Source organism: Medicago sativa, chromosome 6 (assembly GCF_051527215.1).
Source record: "Medicago sativa cultivar Bolivia chromosome 6, Bolivia_mono, whole genome shotgun sequence".
Lineage (NCBI taxonomy): Eukaryota > Viridiplantae > Streptophyta > Magnoliopsida > Fabales > Fabaceae > Medicago > Medicago sativa.
The window spans coordinates 16,374,221-16,396,776 of NC_140754.1; the positions used below are offsets into that span (position 1 = coordinate 16,374,221).

General features: G+C 35.1%; 1 protein-coding gene across 1 annotated transcript; it reads right to left on the reverse strand.

Annotated features, from left to right (window-relative positions):
• Positions 1-5,039: 5,039 nt before the first annotated feature.
• Positions 5,040-8,753, reverse strand: LOC146913241 (cystinosin homolog). Its single transcript, XM_085716465.1, has 8 exons — positions 8,430-8,753; positions 8,175-8,307; positions 7,525-7,614; positions 6,879-7,003; positions 6,254-6,296; positions 5,596-5,713; positions 5,431-5,480; positions 5,040-5,323 (listed from the first exon to the last, which is right to left on the reverse strand). Exons 1-8 carry the CDS (start codon positions 8,546-8,548, stop codon positions 5,171-5,173), a joined length of 831 nt encoding a protein of 276 aa, XP_085572591.1. The 5' UTR covers positions 8,549-8,753; the 3' UTR covers positions 5,040-5,170.
• Positions 8,754-22,556: the final 13,803 nt, after the last annotated feature.

Consider the following 22,556-nt stretch of genomic DNA (forward strand, 5'->3'; position numbering starts at 1 on the left):
TTTATTTATTTGCATAAGTTATTTTTCATAAGCTAAAAAATAAGGCAATCCAAACAGGCCTAAAGTTTAGATGAGTTTGGCTAGGCATTTAATAAAATATTTATAGATCAATCGCTAAATCTTTTTTACATTAACAACGAGAGTTGAACGCACGATCTTGCAAATGAATCAATTTCTTATCAACTAAATCAACTTTGATGGTTGAATGATGTCATGGTTCAACCCTCCTTAAAATAAAGGTTTGCTATAAGAAAACTACCCAAAATATGTATATGTATGTATATATATGGGTTATGCTATAACACACCCTCTCACTTTTATGAAGGTGTGTTTTAGCATGGAACACCTTTCATATTTGGACAAAAATACCCCAAATTTCCTTTTGAAAAACAATTAGAGAAGAAGGGTAAATATGTAAATCATGATTTAATTGATGTTAACATGTTTTTTTATTCCAGCTTTTCTCTCTCTTCGTCTTCTCGTCCAAAAAAAGCTGCTCTTCTCCCCCAAAGAGTATCACAGATAAATACTGTTGCCAAACGGTTGAAAGCTTTTGGTTTAGGTCCCATATATTTAGATCTCTCGATGTGTGAATTGATATCGTTATAGTCCCTGAATGTATTGGCTGCTTACTCCATATATTTAGCAAGAAATTGTAGGAGTGAAATTTTAAGAGGCTTTATTTGCACTATTAATTTTATTGGTACCGATACTCTCTTTGGTGTGTAATTATATTATTTCCATATTGACTGTTTGCCATGTTCCACGAAAGTTTTCCACCACTATTAGGCTTAGGCCAAGTCTTCCATAGTCGTTGTTCAAGTAAAATACAAACATAACAATGCAATAACATCATTAGAGGAGAAGAGCTTATTTTTTTGGACGAGAAGAGGAGGTGAGAGAGAAAAGCTGGAATAAAAAAGCATGTTAACATAAATTAAATCATGATTTACATATTTACCCTTCTTCTCTAATTGTTTTTCAAAAGAAAAGTTGGGGTATTTTTGTCCAAACATAAAAGGTGTTTCATGCTAAAACACACCTTCATAAAAGTGAGAGGGTGTGTTATAGCATAACCCATATATATATAATAATGAACTTATGAAGATGCATATGTTTTATAAATTTATGTCTAGTTTGATTGAATGGCAAAGGTTAATAATAATATTATAATAATAACTAAAAAGTTATGATTATAATTATTTAAATAAGTTTGTCTGTTAAGTCTAAGAAAATTGTTTCCTAAAAAAAGTCTAAGAAATTATTTTATATAAAAAATCTCTTGTATATCTTAATTGATTAATAAGTCGGGAATAACACACGATATAGACAAGGTCATATCAAAATCTTTGGACGTTGAAGTCCATCCTTAGTGGGTTCGAAATGGTGTCGGGTTCGAAAATTAATTTTTTCAAAAGCTCTTTGATAGGGGTTAATGTGGGTGAGGAGTTCATGGAGATGGCTTGTAATTTTTTGAATTGTAGAGAAGGTTGTTTGCCGTTTAAGTATTTGGGGCTTCCGGTTGGGGCCAACCCAAAGAGTGTGAGTACTTGGGAACCCTTGTTGGAGTGTTTAGGAGGGAGACTCAATTCTTGGGGTCATCGGTATATTAGCTTTGGAGGTAGAATTGTGCTTTTAAACTCGGTGCTTAATTCTTTGCCTATCTTCTATCTCTCTTTTCTTAAGTTACCGGTGCAAGTGTGGAAAAAGATTGTGAGAATCCAAAGAGAATTCCTTTGGGGAGGTGTAGGAGGAGGGAAGAAAATTAGTTGGGTGAAGTGGGAGTCGGTGTGTCAAAAAAAGGGTAATGGTGGTTTGGGAGTGAAAGATATTCGGGTGATGAATGCTAGCTTGTTAGCCAAGTGGAGGTGGAGGTGGTTAGACGGTAAAAATGCCTTGTGGAAAAAGGTGCTTCACGTGAAATATGGGGTGCATCTTGATTCTTTGCTGGTAGGCCGAACCACAGATTGGCCAAGGCACGCTTCGCGTTGGCGGAAAGATATTGTGAGGCTTGGGGACTATGGGTGTGATAATTGATTCAATTCGGAGGTGGCTCGTAAGGTGGGAAATGGGCTATCTTCTAGCTTTTGGCATGATAGGTGGAGAGGCGATAAATGTTTCCGATTGAAATACCCGAGACTTTATTCTATTGCCATTAATAAGGAGGCCTTAGTGGGGGAGGTAGGAGTGGTTACGGAGATAGGAACGGAGTGGGAGTTTAGTTGGAGGAGGCATCTTTTTATGTGGGAGGAGGAACTCTTGATTAGCCTCAAGGAGGACTTGGCGGGTATGGTATGGAGTCGAGAGGAGGATGAGTGGAGATGGGAGGTTGAAGAGAGTGGTATCTATTCGGTTAAATCGGCTTATGATAAGTTGGAAAGGGCTGTTTTGGGAGAAGTAGGGTGGAGTCCGGAGGAAAAAAGGGTGTTTGAAGAGTTATGGAGTACCCCCGCGCCGTCAAAAGTAGTGGCTTTCGCATGGAAGGTTTTTCTTAATCGTATTTCGTCAAAGTTAAACCTTGCCGTGCGTAATGTTCTCCCCCCGGATGGGTCTCTTGCTTGTGTGTTGTGTGAGAGAGAGGTTGAGTCCTCGGTTCACCTATTTCTTCATTGTAATGTGGCAACTTCGGTGTGGTTGAAATTGATGAAGTGGATGGAGGTTTGCTTTCTTATCCCTCCTAATCTTTTTGTTCATTGGAAGTGTTGGGGGGATTTCGAAAGGAATAAAAACATCAAAATGGGTCGGCGGATGATTTGGTTGGCGACTCTATGGGTGTTGTGGAAAGTCCGGAATGATAAGATATTTAATGGGGTGCATTTTGAGGTCGATGATGTTGTTGAAGAGGTTAAAGTCCTTTCTTGGAGATGGCTTTTAAGTAGGACCAAGACAAAGACGCGCCTTTATTATGAGTGGTGTTGGGACCCTATTTGGTGTCTTGGTAGAAGAGGGAGGGCATAGGCGAGCTGGTGTGTGTGTTTCAGCTGGATAGTGGTGTTTCTGGATTGGTTTTCTACTGCTGTCCAGCTGTTCTGTGGTTTGTTAGCTGCTCTGTTTGCGCCTTTGCTCCTGCTGCAGCAGCTGGTGTTTGCTCCTTGGGTGTTTCTTTTACCGCTGCAGCCGGTTTGCTAGTCTTTTGGGGTCTTAGTTGGGTCCTATTGGCTGTTTGTGTGGCCTTATGGTGTTGATGCAGGGGTATGCATGTGTGTTATTAAATGTATATCCTTGCATCATTACTCTTTGGGTTGTTTATTTTGTTTTTGGGTGGTTTTTTAAAGGGGTTTTTGTTCGAGCCTGGTGATTGAATGGCAACCGATTTCCCCTTCATTGTATTTTTTTTTCTCCACCCGGGCTTGTTAGTGCTTCTCGCACGGGCTTGTCGGTTAATAAATTATGCCGTTTCAAAAAAAAAGATATAGACAAGGTCATAGACTTCTTTTGACAATTTGACTTATTTCCTCGACTAGAAACAAGTCTTGATGTATTGTACTTGTTCTTGTCTATGAATATGATTCAATTATAATACAAAGGGGTTGACATTGACGGTATATTGAGCAATTTTTTGGTAACATAACTTTATCTTTAACGAAGAATATGAATTTGATTATTTTTTTTTAATGGCAAAGTAATAATATATATAAACAAGCAGGGATCAAGTCCCAAAATAGTACAAAAATAGAGTAACCAAAACTGAACACGAGAGAGCCAACAGGCGCCTGGCTATGTGTAGGTACTCCAGAAAAATAAAACAAAACACCAAACTACAACCACCCTGAAAAACCTTAAGGCAAGAAATAAGGAAAACAAAACAAAAAGAAAACACCTCCTCGACAAGCCGGACAAGAGCGGCTGACCCACCACAACACCCAGCTGAGGACCTGAACCCACAACCCAAACACCCTACCGAAACCTGCACAGGACAGGTTGCGCCTCCCACTCGTATAAGGAGTAGAGGCTGACATAACTCTTAACCTGGAACCACTTCCAAAAAGAGAGCTTCACCCTATCTACAAGAAGATGGGTGTTCATGGGTTGGGTCAACCCAAAAAACCCAAAAAAATGGGTTGGGTTGAGTAATTGGGTGGGTATGGTTTCTAAAAATGAAAAACCCATAAAAATAAATGGGTTTTGGGTAAAACCAGGCCCAAACCCATGAAACCCACTTACTCAATAATGTTAATATTTTTTATATTTATTTTCATAGGGTAGAAGAAAGTTATATTTCCAAAACATACACATTGTAACCTATATATTGAAAATCAAAACATACTAGAGTTACAAATTAATATGTTGCACTTTTTGGTTATTTTGATACTAATGCAATTTTATGTCATACAACTTTAATTTGTTGCAAGTATTTTATGATGGAGTTTATTATTTGATATTCTATGATGCATAAAATTGTAGTAAAATAAGCTAAACATCTTTTTTTAAGAAAATAAAAAGTAGAGTACAATTTTTAAACAAAATTATGAGGACTTGTCATTTAGTCATTTAATATTAAAAAATTTGAAAAATAAGTTGGGTAACTCATTACTCAATCCAACCCAACCCAAAAATTAGTGGGTTTGCCCAAACCCACCCAATAGTATAACGGATGGTTATTTTACCCAACCCAAACCGGAGTACCTTATTTGGTTTGGTTTTGGGTTTGGTTAAACCCAACCCAAACCCACCCACGAACACCCCTAAGCGCGACAGTCGGAGTCCCTCCCTAAACACTTTCTTGATTATTTGAGTCGCTCATTTAAGAGATAACCTAATTTCCCGTATATAAAAAAAGAAGTAAATGAATGTCTTGCCGATTCAATAATTAATTTTTTTGCGAGTTCAAAAGACATAAAGCCTTGTAGATATCTTTGAAGGGTCAAAAACATTTATTGAGATGGGTTAGAAAAGATTATTGAGTTTATGACTGCAGCAAACAGAAGAATTTGTTTGAAATTCGAAAGGATTAGGGTCAAATATTTATTTTAGATAATTAAAATGATTGTTTATCATCTTAATAAAAAAATTAAACTAGAATAAAAACTATTAAAATATTATATATACAAGATGATTTTATTTGTTAAAAATATTCAAACAAGCATTTACACAAGGTATATTGATTCTTTTTGGTTTTGTACACTACATGCCTTAAGAACCTCCAACTTCTAATAGAGGGTGATAAAATTCATACTGAATCATGGATTTGTTGATCTGATGAACTTGAGTAGATTAGTGGTTTCCTGATTTCTTCAGAATTTTCAGAAGTAATTGACACTTTCTTGTGAGAATATAGTATATAATGTTGAAACATTAAAATTGAATCATAGAATATAGTTACCTGCAATTGTGATTAAAAATTAAAATTAATCATCATTTGAAATTTAATAATAATAAGATGTTTTTTTTCATTGTATAAAATAAGACGTGGAGTAAAAGATTACATACCAATGATATCATTACTTTACCAATGTTTCCATAGAAATTCACCAAGGAATCTAAATATAAAAAATTAAATTAAATTCACAAGTCATAACTACTAACACTAATGGTCAAATAATTTGATTTTGCATGGTATAATTCAATTTTACATGCTAGTAAAAAATCACAAACCTTGATCTATGGATTGTACAACCATTTGTGAATAATTAAAGATCCCTCCTGAAAAATCAAGGAGAACATTGCCAATGCTAAATCCATCTGTGCTCTTTCTCGTGAAGTTCATGAATGCCTATATTTCAAAACAAAAATAGCCATAACTTAGCAAGAAATTATCCAAGGGATTAATTAAGTTAATATATTTCAAACCTTTAAAAAATGAAATTAATGAGATTCATCACCCTGTAACTTATACGTCCGATGTAAAATTAGTTTACACTCAAAGTATGTCTCATTTTTTCAATTTTTTTTACTGTCTCACTTTCTCGATTTATAAAACTAATAAGATAAAGAAAAGAAAAACACAATAAATTCATGATTTTATTGTCTCAATAGGTAGCTCGGTTGATGAGCTAAGAATCACAACATAAATTTTAAGCATGGACTACCTTGAAAACTTTTTTTTTTTTTTTTTAGATAGACGAAATGGCAAAGCCATTATAAACTCACACACACAAGTGGAGGTACCGGGGTTCGAACCCCGATCATGGCATCCGGCCTAACAATTTCGGCATTTTGCCAGTTGAGTTAGGACTTCTGGATGGACTACCCAGAAAACTAATATTAGCTTATTAAAAGTTGAAGATGAGCATAAAGGGTAAGACATAGAAACCTGGGGACAATATTTGATGAGGGTCATGCATACTTGAATTGAGCTGCAATATAATTAATTTTAACAAACTATTAGAAGAAAATCTAATAACCATATAGCACATTACAAAACACAGCTACAATAATAACAATTATATCAAAATAAGAGTGTTGTTACAAATTGATGAAATACAAGGAAAAATGAAGGAGCATATCAACATTGAAAGATCACAAAAGAGACTCACATTTACGACTTTTTTTGAGTAACTCCAACTTTTTCGTTTCTTACTCTTATGAATCAACGGTAGTCTTAAGGTTTGAAATATCAAAGATTGTTCATAGTTTTTTGTAGACAGTCGACGAGGATCAATAAAAAAACATTACGTTGTCCCTTAAGTTTTCAGTTTCCCTACATTATGTATAACTAAAATCCTTCGTAATTGGATCAATCATATTTTCTATATTTAGGTCTTGCTTTTTAATCGACATTATTACATTTTTCATCATAACCAGGAGACAAAATAAGTTGATATTATCACGCAATATGATTCATAATCAAAGACAAAATCTTATCTACATACATATGAGATGAAAAATTAAAGTATATGAATTGAATGTTCAAACTTTTAAGTGAAAAAGAAACTTGCTTGAAAATGGAGATTAGCCAAAGCCAAGATTGGGTTGGTAATGCTATGAAAAAACAAACAGCAGCACTGAACCATACAACAGCAACTATTGCAATCACATATTTGGATAACTTCTGAGTTCCTTGCTGCATAAGCAATTTAGAAAAATCAGCAACTTATTTACTATTATTAGGACTTGTTTGGTTTGAGAAAACATTTTTTATTTTTATTCTCCGTTTCACTTTAAATTGCAAAATTAGCATGGGTTTTATCGCGTTCTTTTTAAAATCAGTTTGTAGAACAAATAATCTAAAAACTATATTTTTTTTAAGGGTCATGTTAACCAGTGCCCCCGGGGCACTGGTTAAGGAAGCCAAAAGTGGAAATTTTAAATCAAAAAGAACACTTTTTAAGCTTTTAATGCAATGACAGCACAACTTTCAATGCAAGATACTATTATATTTAACTCCTTAACCAGTGCCCCGGGGCACTGGTTAACATTTCCCTTTTTTTAAAACCAAACAGATCCTCAGTGTTTTTGCTTTCATGTTTGAGCGCGCCTCAAAAAGAACATTTGGTCCGAAGCAAAGTGTACTCAAACATGAAAACAAATACTCTTTCTTTGAATTATCAAAAGCTAAACAACAAATTGATTATATATACTTACTCCATAGATTGCAAATTGAGACAATACAATCAGATTGATTATAACTGCATGAGTGGAGAAAGCAACATCATTAGCAGCTACAGGTATCATCTGCAATTAACAAAAGATAATAAAAGCATCCTTTATTTCACCCAAAAAAAAAAAATATGCATCATTCATCATTAAGAAAAACTTTGCATACTTTTGATTTTCTTATTATAAGAGAAGTGTCGGCGACACACTTTTTAACATACTTTTCTTAACACTCGTTCTCTAATTTGTTGACATTCAAATGGATTCCACTAAATTTGTGTGGGACTACAATTTTTAGTGGAATCAATTTGACTTTCAACCAATCAGAGAGTGTGTTGAGAAGAATATCTTTAATATCGTCTTCCTAGCATATATCTTTAAGATATATGCACGAAGGTCCGCATATTAGACTTTAATGAATTTAGATATTGATAAAGTCACAACGCGGCCACGATTGAGGCTGATAAGCCGTATTTAATCACGGTTTTCCACAATATCAAATATCGCGGCTGCAACCGTTATCGTGACCATTATTGAAAATCTTGAATACAAAGACAAGTTTCATCACAAATATGATCATACTTATTTCCATTATTGCATAAAATTGAAAACCATAATATAAGGAAGAATAAACATACCTGTTCATAACCATATTTCTCAAAGTACTGTTTCTGAATAACTGGACTAAAGAAGAGGGAAGCGTTGTATATGAGATATGACCAATGTTTAGTAAAGTTCAAGATTGTATAATCTAAGCTTAACCCCACCACACTGTTTTCAATATTACAAAATTAATCAATTCAAAATACTCATAAGAAAAATAGTGAAATATATTAATAAAAACATGAAGAAGAAAGATGAAAAAAATTATATAAAAAAAAAAATTAACTAACCTTTTTCTACGAAAATTGGAGATGAGTTGAGGGTAGCCAGCAAGAGACCATGAAAGAAAAGCTAACCAACCAAATACTTGATAGATTATTTGTAATGGAAATGAATTCCATGGAACCATTTTTTTTCTTCTGTCTTTTGGAGATACAAGTGTGCTTAAATTAACATAGTGAATAAATAACTTTATTCACAACCTTCATTTTTTAATGATTTTATCACAAGAAAAAATTGCACTTACATGGAATATTTTAACTTTTTAAAACTATTTTATCGTTACGAAGTATCAGACACTAATCCACGTCAAAGAACTTGTTAAACTCAATAATAAATGAGTCTTCGTATAAATTTGTTGACACATAAATTGAGTTCTCTTCTCTCAAGTCATTTCCTCTTGCTTGTCTTTGATACTTTTACTTTATTTGATGATATATTGTCGTCATACCTTTCTTTATTGCATAATTTATGTAAAATAATTTTACACCGTCACTCAATATATACCATGTAAGTCTAAATATTAACCGAAATTTTAACATAGGCCAAAATATTTAATTTAAATATAACTTGTTCAACTTCCACGTACATACTTTGCTGACATGGTTTTTATTTTCAAACGTTATTGGTAGATTTTTTTTCTTTCTTTGTCATTAATTTATTATTACTTCATTTTGTTGGACTTTAGTTTCCATGAACTTGGTCCAAGAAACACACCAGATTCATTCTCTCTTTCATTTGTTGCTAATATATCCAAATACTTTTCCTTGATTTCTTTATCAGATAAAAAAAAAAAAAAACTTTTCCTTGATTTATTCAAAAAACAATAATACTTTTCCTTTTTTTTGAAGGAAATAATACATTTCCTTATTTAATGCTTTTTTTTTTTTTTGAAGAATCCTTATTTAATGCTTTTCTTTTTTGTAAAATATTGGTATGAAAACTATGAATAGAGATCGTATTGAGGCTGAATTCATAGGATTTGTCATGAGATTCTTCCAAAGAAGTATTTAATAAATATATAGTTGTCTTCATCGTGAGAGTATTTTATTTACACGACATTGTTTAAGGAATATATAATAAAAAAATTTGTCGAAAAAACAAATCAAACATATGAAAAATTGAAATTTACACGACATTTTATACAAAAGTTATTTATTTTAATTGTTTAAGCAAATGTCTTAAGAACATTTGTTACAATTTTCCTTTATTTTATTTATGAGGCCATTAAGCAATCGACCTCGAGCTATTAACATGAATCGGTTAAGGACAACTCAATTAGAAGAATTTGTGTTTGAATTCTGATTAAAACAATTTTGATAAGATTTTATTTATCGACCGACCATACTATGAATTATTATGTCAATTTCATGAAAACTATAGAGGAATATTATTATCAAATTTTTTTTTAATACATGAAATTATTCTTGATACATCGTCCATATTGACAAACATTTTACTTTTGTTAATCAATCACAATAATGCATATTCTCTAAGATTTCTTTCTCCTTCATTCATTGAGGAGGGGTGGTTTTAGGTCATTTTTTGACCTAGAGTCACCCCTCTGCAATCTACATCCATTTTCCCTTTATTTCAATTTAAATAAGTGGTTTTCACACATATCAAGTTTTTCATTTTGTGTTTTTTGTGATTTCGCCGTCTGAGTGTGACGTTGTGTTGTTCGTCGTCTTGTGTGGCGTTTGATTTCGCGTCTTGTTGGAGTGTTCGTTTGATTTCTATTGAAAGATCAACTTCAGTCAATTACATATTCAATCAATGATTTGGGTGTCGACGTTGCAGATCCAGAATCATGGGTATTTCAGTGACATATAATTTATCATATTATTTGTAGGCATTTTGCCTTTGTATGCTATTAACTTGGGTGATGCGAGTTTGTTCGCAGATTTACCCTTTACGTTTTTAGCGAGGTTGAACATATTATTGTATCTGATGTACTCTCAATTTGAATGAATGAATATTGTTTTGTTTTTGTCAAAAAAGATTATTAATCTCTTTTTACTGTAGATATAATTTAAGTCAGTATTTTTAGTAAATCATAAAAATCAATTATACCTTCCTTCATATAAATTTTAAAAATATATTTGATATGTCCGGTTAAGACCACAGATGAAGAACGATTGTTCACGATGTTTTAGTGCGGCCGAGGTTGAGTCTGAAGGTGAGAAAAACACAAGAAGGGGGGTTGAATTGTGTTTTGGAAAATTCTTCGTTTCTCCTAAAAACTGAACACACTGGTCAGAAGCTAAGTGAGACAGCTTCTGAAGTGGTAATCAGAATCTAAATGCAGCGGAATAAAATAGAGAGAGAGAAGAAGAACGACACAAAGCAATTATACTGGTTCCTTCCACAATCCGGAAGTAGTCCAGTCCCCCTTGCACTTCCAAGGAGATTTCACTAAGAGTAATATCTGATTACAATTGCTCAAGCACACCTGCAAAAGACTTCCTTTGCTCAAGCACACTTTGCAAGAGTCTTCCTATGCTCAAGAACACAATCAAGAGACTTCCCTGCTCAAGCACAACTGCAAGAGACTTCTAACTAAACAAAATTACACAGAAAATTGTTTAAGATTGAACACTTGATATACAATCAGAGGTGCTCACAATACAAATCAGATACAGACTCAATAACTTAAGAATTTCTAAGATGAAACTTTGAGACACATAAATTCTAAGTGAATGCAGAACAATTTCAGCAGAGGTTTGGCACTTGTAAAAATGTTATGAGTCTTTTGCTCAGCGTTCTTGCATTACCAAAACTCTAAGTCTTCACTCCTTTATATAGAGGTGTGAAAGAGACGTTGTGAAATTGCCAGCACATCAAAGAGTCGTTGTTGAAGCTTGATCTTTCACTAATGATCTTTTGCCTGATTTGGTTGTTGTCCTATGAAGAACCAATTTGAAATCCATTCCCATTGTGAAGGAACATCTTTGCAGGAAAGCTGTTATTCTGGAGCTGTTTTCTTGTCCTGTAGCGTGGACACAAAACAGAGTAGTGGAGAAGGTGGTTGTACAGTTCGTACAAAGTACAATGTCAACGCTTTTTGAAGATAAGGTTCCAAAGCCTTCAAATCTTCACCAAAATGACCGTTGCAACCATCCACTAGTCTTCTGCAGTGTTTTCGAATCCAATAGACAGCTTTTGAAGTGTTGATCTTTGAATCTTCAGCTTGTGGTGATAATCAGCTTCTGATGAGCTTCAGCTTCTGATGAAGTCGCTTCTGAACTATCTGCTTCTGATGACTATTTGCTTCTGAAGGCTATCTGCTTCTGTTGACCTTCAGCTTCTGATGACTTTCAGCTTCTGATGACCTTCAGCTTCTGATGATCTTCAGCTTCTGATGACGTCATCATTCTTCAGGAGCACTTATGACTTCAGATGCACTTCTTTTCAGATGCTTTTAAGCTTCCTTTTCTTTAGTTCATAGCTCTCTATTTGTTCTTCAGAACCTTTATATGATGTAAATTTTTTAACTATGGTCCTGTACACTTGAACAAATATTAGCTAGTCCAATTTACAATTTTTAATACCTTGTTATCATCAAAACTCTTTAAGGTTCATTGTTAAACACATTTTGTTCCAACAATCTCCCCCTTTTTGATGATGACAAACAATAGTATTTATAATTGATCAATTGTTGTTAATCTAATTAACAAGTTGACTTTGGGGTTCTAAGGTTTGTAAGCTCAGAATCTGAGGTTTGTAAGCTCAAACTCCCCCTGAGTCTGATATTCTTTAAGGTGAGGTTTGTAAGCTCCTCCTAAGTTCTATCCAGGTTAATTAAATTCATTTAGCGCGCAATAATAATATCAGAGCTTAAAATTGAAAGAATTAACTTATAGATAAGAAGAATGGTTCAATTAATTTTTATTTGAAATTTGATACTCCCCCTTTTTGATACACCCCTTTTTAGGTAAAACGAAAGGATAGAAGTTTTTCAAAATTTTCAAATATTATTAATGGGGCTCAGAGCCTTTAAATACTATCACATATACTCCCCCTTTTGTCATTAGCAAAAAAAATCAAATAAGCAATAAAGACAAAGATTTGAGAAAAACTCAAACATGAAGAGAGTATAACTATAATCAGAACCTATAATCTTATCAAAAATATAATCATGGGTATAAAGTAATTCAGAGCAATGTATGAGCAGAATATCAAGCATGATGAATCAGAACCAACTAAGCAAGTTACTAACATTCAGAAACAAAAGATGTTCAGAAGCAAGAACTGAAACAGTTAAAACAAACAACAAACAAAAATAAACACTAGGATGTGCAACTAAGGTTTGGTTTGTTGTTGTTTCATCATCTTCTCCATTTGTTCTGCTTGCTTCTTCAACAGATCTTCAAGAACTTGTTGCCTTTGAAGAAGTTCTAGTTCCCTTGCTTTTGCTTACTGCTGTTGCTGTGTGATGAAGTAGTTTTGCATCAAAAACAAGATAAGTATTTGTATCGTCTCCACAGGGATTAGTGCGACATCACGGATATTTCAACATCAAATATCATTCTAAGTAAAAAGGGTGATTGTTTGTTTGAATTTACAACTATGTTAACTAAATGCAAAAAGTAAAAGATGAGATTAATAAGGATTGAAACTTGTTAGGAGTAGCGTTCCTTAACCAAGCGTCACACGTAAACTAATGATCCATACGAATTCTAGCTTTATAAACAACATTATCACAATCAATTCTAAACTATCATTCGTGTCCAAAGCGATATAATTAATTCTAAGGTATCGTTTAAACATTCGTGTCCAAATCCCTTAAACGATAACAAATTCGATCGAATAACCTAATCGACCGTGTCCAGCCTGATTAAGTATCCGAAAGCATTTAACTCTTGATTATGGTGATTATCACAAGATTAACAAACTTGTCAAGAATGATATAACCTAAGATATATTGCTACTCTCGCTCTAGATTCAAGAGTTTGTGTCCAAATCATCTTGAATCTCATTGAAAGCATTAACACAAGAATAACAACAATATTGAATATAAATTGCTAGAATCATATTTTGCAAGATCAAAAGATTACATGTTAGCAAGAATCAAGTACCTCTCATCCCAACAAAGAGTGTTTAGCTACACATCATCATGGAAGCCTTGCAAGGATGGATTGAAAAGGAAGGAACCATTACACTTGTGATGTCTCAACAAATGAATAAGGATCCAACTTCCAAAATCACTCTCACTTCATATGATCTACCCTATTTTCTCTCTAAGATATTACAATGAAAACTAAGAGAAAAGCTATGAAAAACTAACTAAGTTACTAAGACTAATATGAACTATATATCTCTCTAATGAAATTCTAATAATATATAATATATCAAGCCCAAAATATCTAAATAATATCTAACATAATATCTAAATAATATCTAACATAATATCTAAATAATATCTAACATAATATCTTCCAAGAATAGCAAGTGGGCCACTTGAATTGAGCAAACCGCCTAACTTACGCTAATAGCGCCAAAATCGCTAATAGCGAAATTTCTTTAAGCTCCAGATACGCCAATAGCGTATCGATCTGGACTTTGACACTTCTTTGAACACGCTAATAGCGTAGAACACGCTATTAGCGCCATTTCTTCAAGCTTGCTGGACAGCTTTTACCATTTTGCACTTTTTCATGATGAATTGGACTTTGATCAGTGTCTTGAGGCTAATTACTGCACAAAAGGATAGATTAATGATAAGTAAAGCGTAATAAGGCATTTAACGCTTATTTCTCGGCTTTTCCTTCAATTACTTGCAAAGCAAGCAACAAAATGTGCTTAAAATATAACATGAATTTAACACTTTTATGACACTTATCACTCTCCCCAACTTAATTCTTTGTTTGTCCTCAAACAAAGGATTTAAAATCAAACAAGTTAATGACAAGACACAAGTACAAAAGGCTTTGAAAACTTTCTCAGATGAATGATTCAAAATGAATGCGCGTGCAAGGCTAAGTTTCCAACTAATTTAGAATTCTACTACTAATATGAGATGAGTCCTATGTACAAAGATCATGCCAAATAGTTCAAAACAATAATACATATATTCACGAACCACACCTAACACACTTCTTTGAAAGTAGATAAACAATTGACAACAAATAAGTGAGGGTTATGAACACACATCCGGAAATCAAGTTAACATTCCAATCAAGTTATGTGTCCATCCAAATATCATTTCAAAAGGCATAAAAACATGGATCAAAAGGTCTTTGAGGGTTATAACTTGGCTTGGCTACAAAAGAAATGTCATATGTGGGGCAATTGAAATCAAAAAGCCTAACAACTAGGAACATTCCTTGTATCAACCATTAAAGTCCACAATCTTCCCTACCAATTATTACAAACCCTTGGTGTTCACATGAGATACACTTTGATCTTGACAACTTATTCTCTTTTTATATTTTTCTTTCTTTTTCTCTTTTTCTATTTTTTCTTTTCATGTACACATTGTTTTCTTTTCTTTTGTATTTATAACACCATGTTGTCTTGATCAAAGATAAAATTACACCATTGTACTTGACATAAGATTTACATCTACCTTCTCTCCCCAACTTGAATCAAAATACACCCTATTTGAATGTTCCTTTACTCTAAGGCAAAAGGGACAAATAACAATGAAAGTTTAGGGTTCAACAATTAAAAACAACTCAGAGTCCTAAAGTGCGTCAAAAATGAACTGGATATTGAAAAGTTTTAAAGGCAAATTCATCAAGCATTGTGCTTATGAATTGACAGTTCATAATTGAGGACTCCGATTCATTTGGCTCAAGTGGGTTAGCAAATACTCGCTCTTCTCACAAGGTAGGCTATTTGTGGTCAAGTACGTTTCTCTCATTAACAAAAATATGCCTTGATCACTTCCATGCCTTCACACAATTTTAAAACAAATATCGGATTTAAAATAACACAATTGAGTTAAACAATGAATCCGGTCTCCTTGCATATGTACAAACATTTGAGGTTTCCTCACTTTTAGGCTAGTACTGCGTGAAGGTGAGAAAAACACAAGAAGGGGGGTTGAATTGTGTTTTAGAAAAAATTCTTCGTTTCTCCTAAAAACTGAACACACTGATCAGAAGCTAAGCGAGACAGCTTCTGAAGTGATAATCAGAATCTAAATGCAGCGGAATAAAACAGAGAGAGAGAGAAGAAGAACGACACAAAGCAATTATACTGGTTCCTTCCACAATCCGAAAGTAGTCCAGTCCCCCTTGCACTTCCAAGGAGATTTCACTATGAGTAATATCTGATTACAAATGCTCAAGCACACAAGCAAGAGACTTCCAATGCTCAAGCACACAAGCAAGAGACTTCCAATGCTCAAGCACACAAGCAAGAGACTTCCTTTGCTCAAGAACACAATCAAGAGACTTCCTGCTCAAGCACAACTGCAAGAGACTTCCTAACTAAACAAAATTACACAGAAAATTGTTTAAGGTTGAACACTTGATATACAATCAGAGGTGCTCACAATACAAATCAGATACAGACTCAATGGACTTAAGAATTTCTAAGATATGACTTTGAGACACAGAAATTCTAAGTGAATGCAGAACAATTTCAGCAGAGGTTTGGTACTTGTGAAAATCTTTGTGAGTCTTTCGTTCAGAGTTCATGCATTGCCAATTCTCTAGGTCTTCACTCCTTTATATAGTGGTGTGAAAGAGACGTTGTGAAATTGCCAGCACACCAAAGAGTCGTTGTTGAAGCTTGATCTTTCACCAATAATCTTTTGCCTGATTTGGCTGTTGTCCTTTGAAGAACAAATTTGAAATCCATTCCTTATCCAAAGGAACATCTATGCAGGCGAAACCGTATTCTGGAGCTGTTTTCTTGTCCTGTAGCGCGGACACAAAACAGAGTAGTGGAGAACGTGGTTGTACAATTCGTACAAAGTACAATGTCAACGCTTTCGTCCAAATTGCAAACACACGCCTTCAAACACCTTTGAAATGACCGTTGCAAACTCCACTAATCCTTTGTTTGTGTTTTCGAATCCAATAGACAGCTTTTGCATTGATAATTCTTCAATTCTTGATTCTTTGCAAATCCAGTTGATATTCAGCTTCTGGTGAAATGGCTTCTGATGAGGCAGCTTCTGATGATGCAGCTTCTGATGATATGACTTCTGCAGCTTCTGATGACGCAGCTTCTGATGATGTGGCTTCTGGACCTCTTGTCTTCAGAAGCACTATTCTTCAGGAGCAGCTTACTTCAGGAGCGCTATTTCTTCAGGAGCAGCTTGACTTCAGGAGCGCTTTTTCTCTTCAGTAGCAAGTTGCCTTCAGGAGCGTCCAAGCTTCAAATTTTTGTTGTTTCCATAGCTCTTTATTTGCTCATTCAGAACCAATGATGATGTAACTTTATAATTATGGTCCTGTACACTTGAACAAATATTAGCTAGTCCAATTTACAATTTTTAATACCTTGTTATCATCAAAACCCTTTAAGGTTCATTGTTAAACACATTTTGTTCCAACAATCTCCCCCTTTTTGATGATGACAAACAAAAGTATTTAAAATTGATCAATTGTTGTTAATCTAATTAACAAGTTGACTTTGGGGTTCTGAGGTTTGTAAGCTCAGAATCTGAGGTTTGTAAGCTCAAACTCCCCCTGAGTCTGATAGTCTTTAAGGTGAGGTTTGTAAGCTCCCCCTAAGTTCTATCCAGGTTAATTAAATTCATTTTTCGCGCAATAATATTATCAGAGCTTAAAAACAAAATTGAATCATTGAAAGAATTAACTTATAGATAAGAAGAATGGTTCAATTAATTTTACTTGAATTTTGATACTCCTTCGTTCGTTCATAGCTTATACCAATAAGGTAAAAAAAATGATAGAAGGTTTTCAAAAATTTCAAATGCCATTAATGGGGCTCAGAGCCTTTAAATACTTGTCACATATACTCCCCCTTTTGTCATTATCAAAAAAAATTGAAATATATAGGCATAAAAGACAAAGAGATATGAGAAAAACTCAAACATGAGAGAGTATACTAAGCAATGAACTAAATAAATCAGAGCAAAATATATGAACATGTATATTCAATTGTCAGAAGCAGCTAAACAGTCAGAATCAGTAGGCATTCAGAAGCAAGAGAAATAAGACAAGATGGTTTCAGAAGCAAGGACTAAGAAATTTTAAAACAGACAACAAACAAAGAAAAACACAAGGGTGTGCAACTAAGGGTTGGTTTGTTGTTGTTTCTTCATCTCTTCCATTTCTTCAATCTTCTTCTTCAACAGTTCTTCAAGTTGTTGTTGCCTCTGAAGAAGAGCTTGTTCCCTTTCTCTAGCTTCTTGCTGCTGCTGTGCCATCTGTTTCTTCAGAAGCTTACACAACCTTGCTTCTCTGGTCAAGTAATCCGTTTCAAAGAAGAAAGGCTGGTTTGCCAGGAGCAGTGTAGAACTTCTTACTCTGAGACTCTGATTCAGATGCTCCATTAACTTCCTGACAGTAGCTTCCTTGCTTCTGATGCACTTAGCCCTTATGCTTTCAATTAGCTCAGTTGCCCGGTTCTGAAGAGATGCCCAGGAGTCTTCATATGCACCTGTGAGATCAATTGTCCCTCTTTGATCCACCAGATTATGCAATTGACTCAGAATTGTCAGAAGCTCAGAATTAATATATCCAGATTCCAGGATGTCTGTGGGTGGTTGTTCAAGGATTTCAAGATCAGAATCATTGATTTCCAAATCTTGAACAGGGTTAGGAACTGGAATGGTAAAGTGTGTTTGTGTGTTTGAAGATGAAGGCTGGTCAGAATCAATGTGTGTGGTGGAGGTTGAGGCTTGAACATTGACTAGAGAGATGTCAACATCCATGGGAGTTGGTTCAGGGGAGTGTTCAGGTAAAGGTTGAAATTCAGTTTCAGTTGATGGTTGTTGTGGTGAAGATGATGTTTGAGTGTTGAGTTGGGGGTCAATAGTAGCTATTGGTGATTGTGGGGGTGTTGTGGGTTTTTGTGGTTCAGGTGTTTGTTGATGGGGGTTTTCTGAAACAACGTTTTCAGAAGCAGCTGCTTCTGGAGTTGCTTCAGAGGCCTTTTCTGAGGTAGACTCAACATTTTCTGGAGGAATCATGTTGAGAGGTTGAATGTTAAGAGGTTGAGGGTGAAGGCGAAAAATAGTATCAATGACTCTTTCTCTCTGCTCAGCCAGTTCAGCCAACTTCTCATTAATTATGTGACCAACTGGTTCATAAGTAGTTGACTGAGAGAGCTTATCGTTGGTTTTGGTTGATGTTGATTGGCTTTTTACTGGTTTTCGAAACAGTTGAGCTAAGGGTATATCATCATCAGAATCATCAGAGTCTGATAATGATTTGGATGCGGAATCTGATGATATATTAATTACCTTCTCTGGTTCAGGATCAGAATCCTCTTGAGCAAACTCACTGGTCATCTGCAACATTTTCTTGGCTTCTGAGACTACAGACTCTTGTAGCTCAGCAGCAATTTCCAAGACTTTTTCAGCTGCTGCCTTCTTCTCTTGTAACTTCTTTAACTCCAAATCAGAAGCATCTTGAGCTGTAGAGGTGATATGAGGAAAATCCTTGGTCCTCCTCAAGGCTGGCTTCCTCTTCCTCTTTGGTATAGCAGGTTGATCAAGAGAAATGCCAACATCCATGATCAACCTGGAATCCATGTCTTCAATGGCTTCTTCAATAGAAGGTACTGATGAACTACCAATTTTGAGCTTGTCAGTAGCAACTTTTGCCTTTTTAGCAGGTTGTTCAACCTCTAGATATTGCTCTGCAGTTATCTTCCTTTTTGACTTTCTGCCTCTGGCTCGTGGCAGAGTACCACCATACATTTCCTCTGGAATATCTTCCAATCTGATTCTCTCATTGGTTGCCTCAAAATGTTCCTTGATATAGTACATCTGCACTTCAATGGGATCCTTCTTGCAGATGGGTGGAAAGTCCTTCATAAGATCAGACTTAACAAATGATTCACTTAAATCAGTTTGAAGTTTGGTGACTTCACTGATTAGCTTCGTATTCAAGAGAGTATGAGCATTAATGAATTTTCCAGTTTTTGTGTCAAGTAGCTGATCTGTGAAGCCTTGAGATTGACTGAGACTGTCCAAGATACCTCCTTGATAGAATATCTCTGAGAGAAGTCTTCCATAAGGAACCAAGGGTTTATCCAGTAGCTGACTCTGTTTCAAACACTCTACCAAGTACTTGAACATGTATTTGGGCACATTCACCTTTTCCTTCTTGATGAAGTGCTGGAGAAGGACCTTCTGAGCTAGATTTGGTTTCACACAGTCACCACTTGGAAACAGGTTCTCATTCTGAATCTTCAGAAGCATCTTAGTTTCCATGCTCAATTCAGCATATTTCTTCTCCTTCTCAGAATTGTATATCACCAAGTTGGCTTGCTTTTTCCAAATGCGTTTTTCAGCAGCATCTGAAAGATCAATTCCAGAGTAGTATCCAGAGGCTGCAGCCTTGAGAACATACTCTATGTGCCATTGTGCAAGTCTTACTGGAATACCACAGATGCTGGACCTGATTTCATCTTCAACAAATGGCGCAAGACCCATTTCTTCTCTTGTTTTCCCTTCTAATTCAGGATACATTAGCACCATCTGACTTTCCTCAGCTAAGGATGCCGCTTTGTTGTAGAATTTTGCTCTTACCCAGAAGTGTCTAACCAGAGCTTCATATGTTGGTCCATTCAACATTTTGAAATAATCCATGAGTCCTTGCTCTTCATAGTAGCTTCTGATTGAACACCTATGAAAATTCAGAGAATCAAAGTCCACTGGATTCTCTATCTGAACCTGCAAATCCCATTCTTCCAATTTCATGCTTCTTCCTCTGTAGTCATATTCAGGGACCATTCGTGAAGTAGATACTGAATCTTCTCGTTGCGAGCTTGATGATGCCATTTGATGATTGACGAAGACTTGAAGAAGATGAAGATTTTAGGGTTCTAAGGTTGAGAGAATGCGCTTACTTCGCAAGAGGTTTGAGAGCAAATGTGTTTGTTGTGAGTGAGTAGTGTGTGAATTGACAAAGTGTTAAAAGTAAAACGATTGCAATTCAAAAGAGACAAACAAACATAACATTAATGACAAAATTGGGGGCGCGTGAAAAGTACTTTCAAAGATATTAAACCATCATTGCCCTTTTTAGTTATACACCAACACATACAGGCCACGTAAGAAGTTCACAGAGTAACTACCAAGTTAGTGGGCCAGAAGTTACTTTTTAAAAGGTAACTTCCAACGTTTCCACTAATTCAACTATTCAGAAGCAACAAATCCAGCTTCTGGACTTCAGATGCTGACGTCATCATCAGAAGCGAGTTTTCCTCAGAACCTCAATAAAGAGCTTCTGATGGACTACTGCTTCTGAACTAACTTCAGAACCTAAAATCCTATTCAGGAGCAAGCAAGCATTTAATCAGATACAAAGTGCATGTTCAAATTTTTCTTTATAAAATCAAATCTTTCAACAGTTAAAGGCTTAGTAAATATATCAGCCCATTGATTTTCAGTATCAATGAATTGTATATCTAAAATTCCTTTTTGAACATAATCTCTGATAAAATGGTGTTTGATTTCAATGTGCTTCGCTCTTGAATGCAAAATTGGATTTTTAGACAAACAAATAGCAGCAGTATTATCACAATAAATGGGAATACTGTTAGCAGTTATCTGATAATCTTCCAACTGATGTTTCATCCAAAGTAGTTGTGTACAACAACTTGCAGCTGAAATGTATTCTGCTTCTGCTGTAGACATAGCAATAGTTGTTTGTCTTTTGCTAGCCCAGGATATAAGATTATCACCCAGAAATTGACAATTGCCACTGGTTGACTTTCTTTCAATCCTATCACCAGCATAATCAGCATCACAGAATCCAATTAGCTTATAATCTAAGGATTTCCTATAAAGGAGTCCAAGATTAGTTGTTCCTTTCAAATACCTGAAGATTCTCTTGACAGCAGTCATATGAGATTCTCTAGGATCTGATTGGAATCTTGCACACAAGCATACACTGAATAAAATATCTGGCCTAGATGCAGTGAGGTATAACAAAGAACCAATCATACCTCTATACAGCTTCTGATCTACTTTAGTTCCTTCATCTTCTTTGCTCAGGTTGCACGTAGGATGCATTGGAGTGTTCATCACTTTACAATCTTCAAGTTTGAACTTCTTCAGAAGCTCCTTTGTGTACTTTGATTGATGAACATAGACTCCATCTTTGCATTGATTGATTTGAATGCCAAGGAAGAACTTCAGCTCTCCCATCATGCTCATTTCAAATTCATCCTGCATTAACTCAGAAAATTCCTTGCAAAGAGATGCATTAGTAGAACCAAATATTATATCATCAACATATATTTGCACAACAAGAGTATCTTTCCCAAGGGTCCTTCTGAAGAGTGTAGTGTCAACCTGTCCTCTCTTAAAATCATTTTTGATTAAGAAATTACTTAGTCTATCATACCAAGCTCTGGGAGCTTGTTTCAAGCCATATAGTGATTTCTTCAATTTAAAAACATGGTCAGGATATTTAATATCCTCAAATCCAGGAGGTTGCTTAACATACACTTCTTCTTCTATGACACCATTGAGAAATGCACTCTTGACATCCATCTGATATAATATTATGCCATGATTAATTGCATAGGAAAGAAGTAACCTGATTGCTTCCAATCTTGCAACTGGAGCAAACGTTTCAGTGTAATCAATGCCTTCTTGTTGACTATACCCTTGTGCAACAAGCCTGGCTTTGTTTCTTGTTACTTCACCTTGCTCATTCAGCTTGTTTCTGAATACCCATTTTGTTCCAATAATGTTCTTGTGCTGAGGTTTGGGTACCAGATCCCACACATCATTTCTTTGAAATTGATTCAACTCTTCTTGCATAGCTAGGATCCATCCATCATCTGAAAGTGCTTCATCAACTGTTGTAGGTTCAATCATTGAGATTAGTCCAATCATTGACTCTTCTTGTCTGAAATGTGATCTTGTTCTTCTTGGACTATCTTTGTTTCCAATGATTAGCTCCTCAGGATGTGAAGACTTGTGTTTGAATGTGTTTCTGGGAGGATCTTCTTGATGTGAGCCATCTTGTGCTTCA

What these genes read in the sequence shown, in the direction of transcription:
- LOC146913241 (XM_085716465.1), bottom strand. Translation starts at nt 8,548, where the DNA reads ATGGTTCCATGGAATTCATTTCCATTACAAATAATCTATCAAGTATTT. An exon ending in CTCAATTTGCAATCTATGGA is followed by an intron (nt 7,004 to 7,524) that starts GTAAGTATATAT and finishes TTGCTTATGCAG; the next exon opens with CAAGGAACTCAGAAGTTATC. An exon ending in TCATCAAATATTGTCCCCAG is followed by an intron (nt 5,714 to 6,253) that starts GTTTCTATGTCT and finishes TTTGAAATATAG; the next exon opens with GCATTCATGAACTTCACGAG.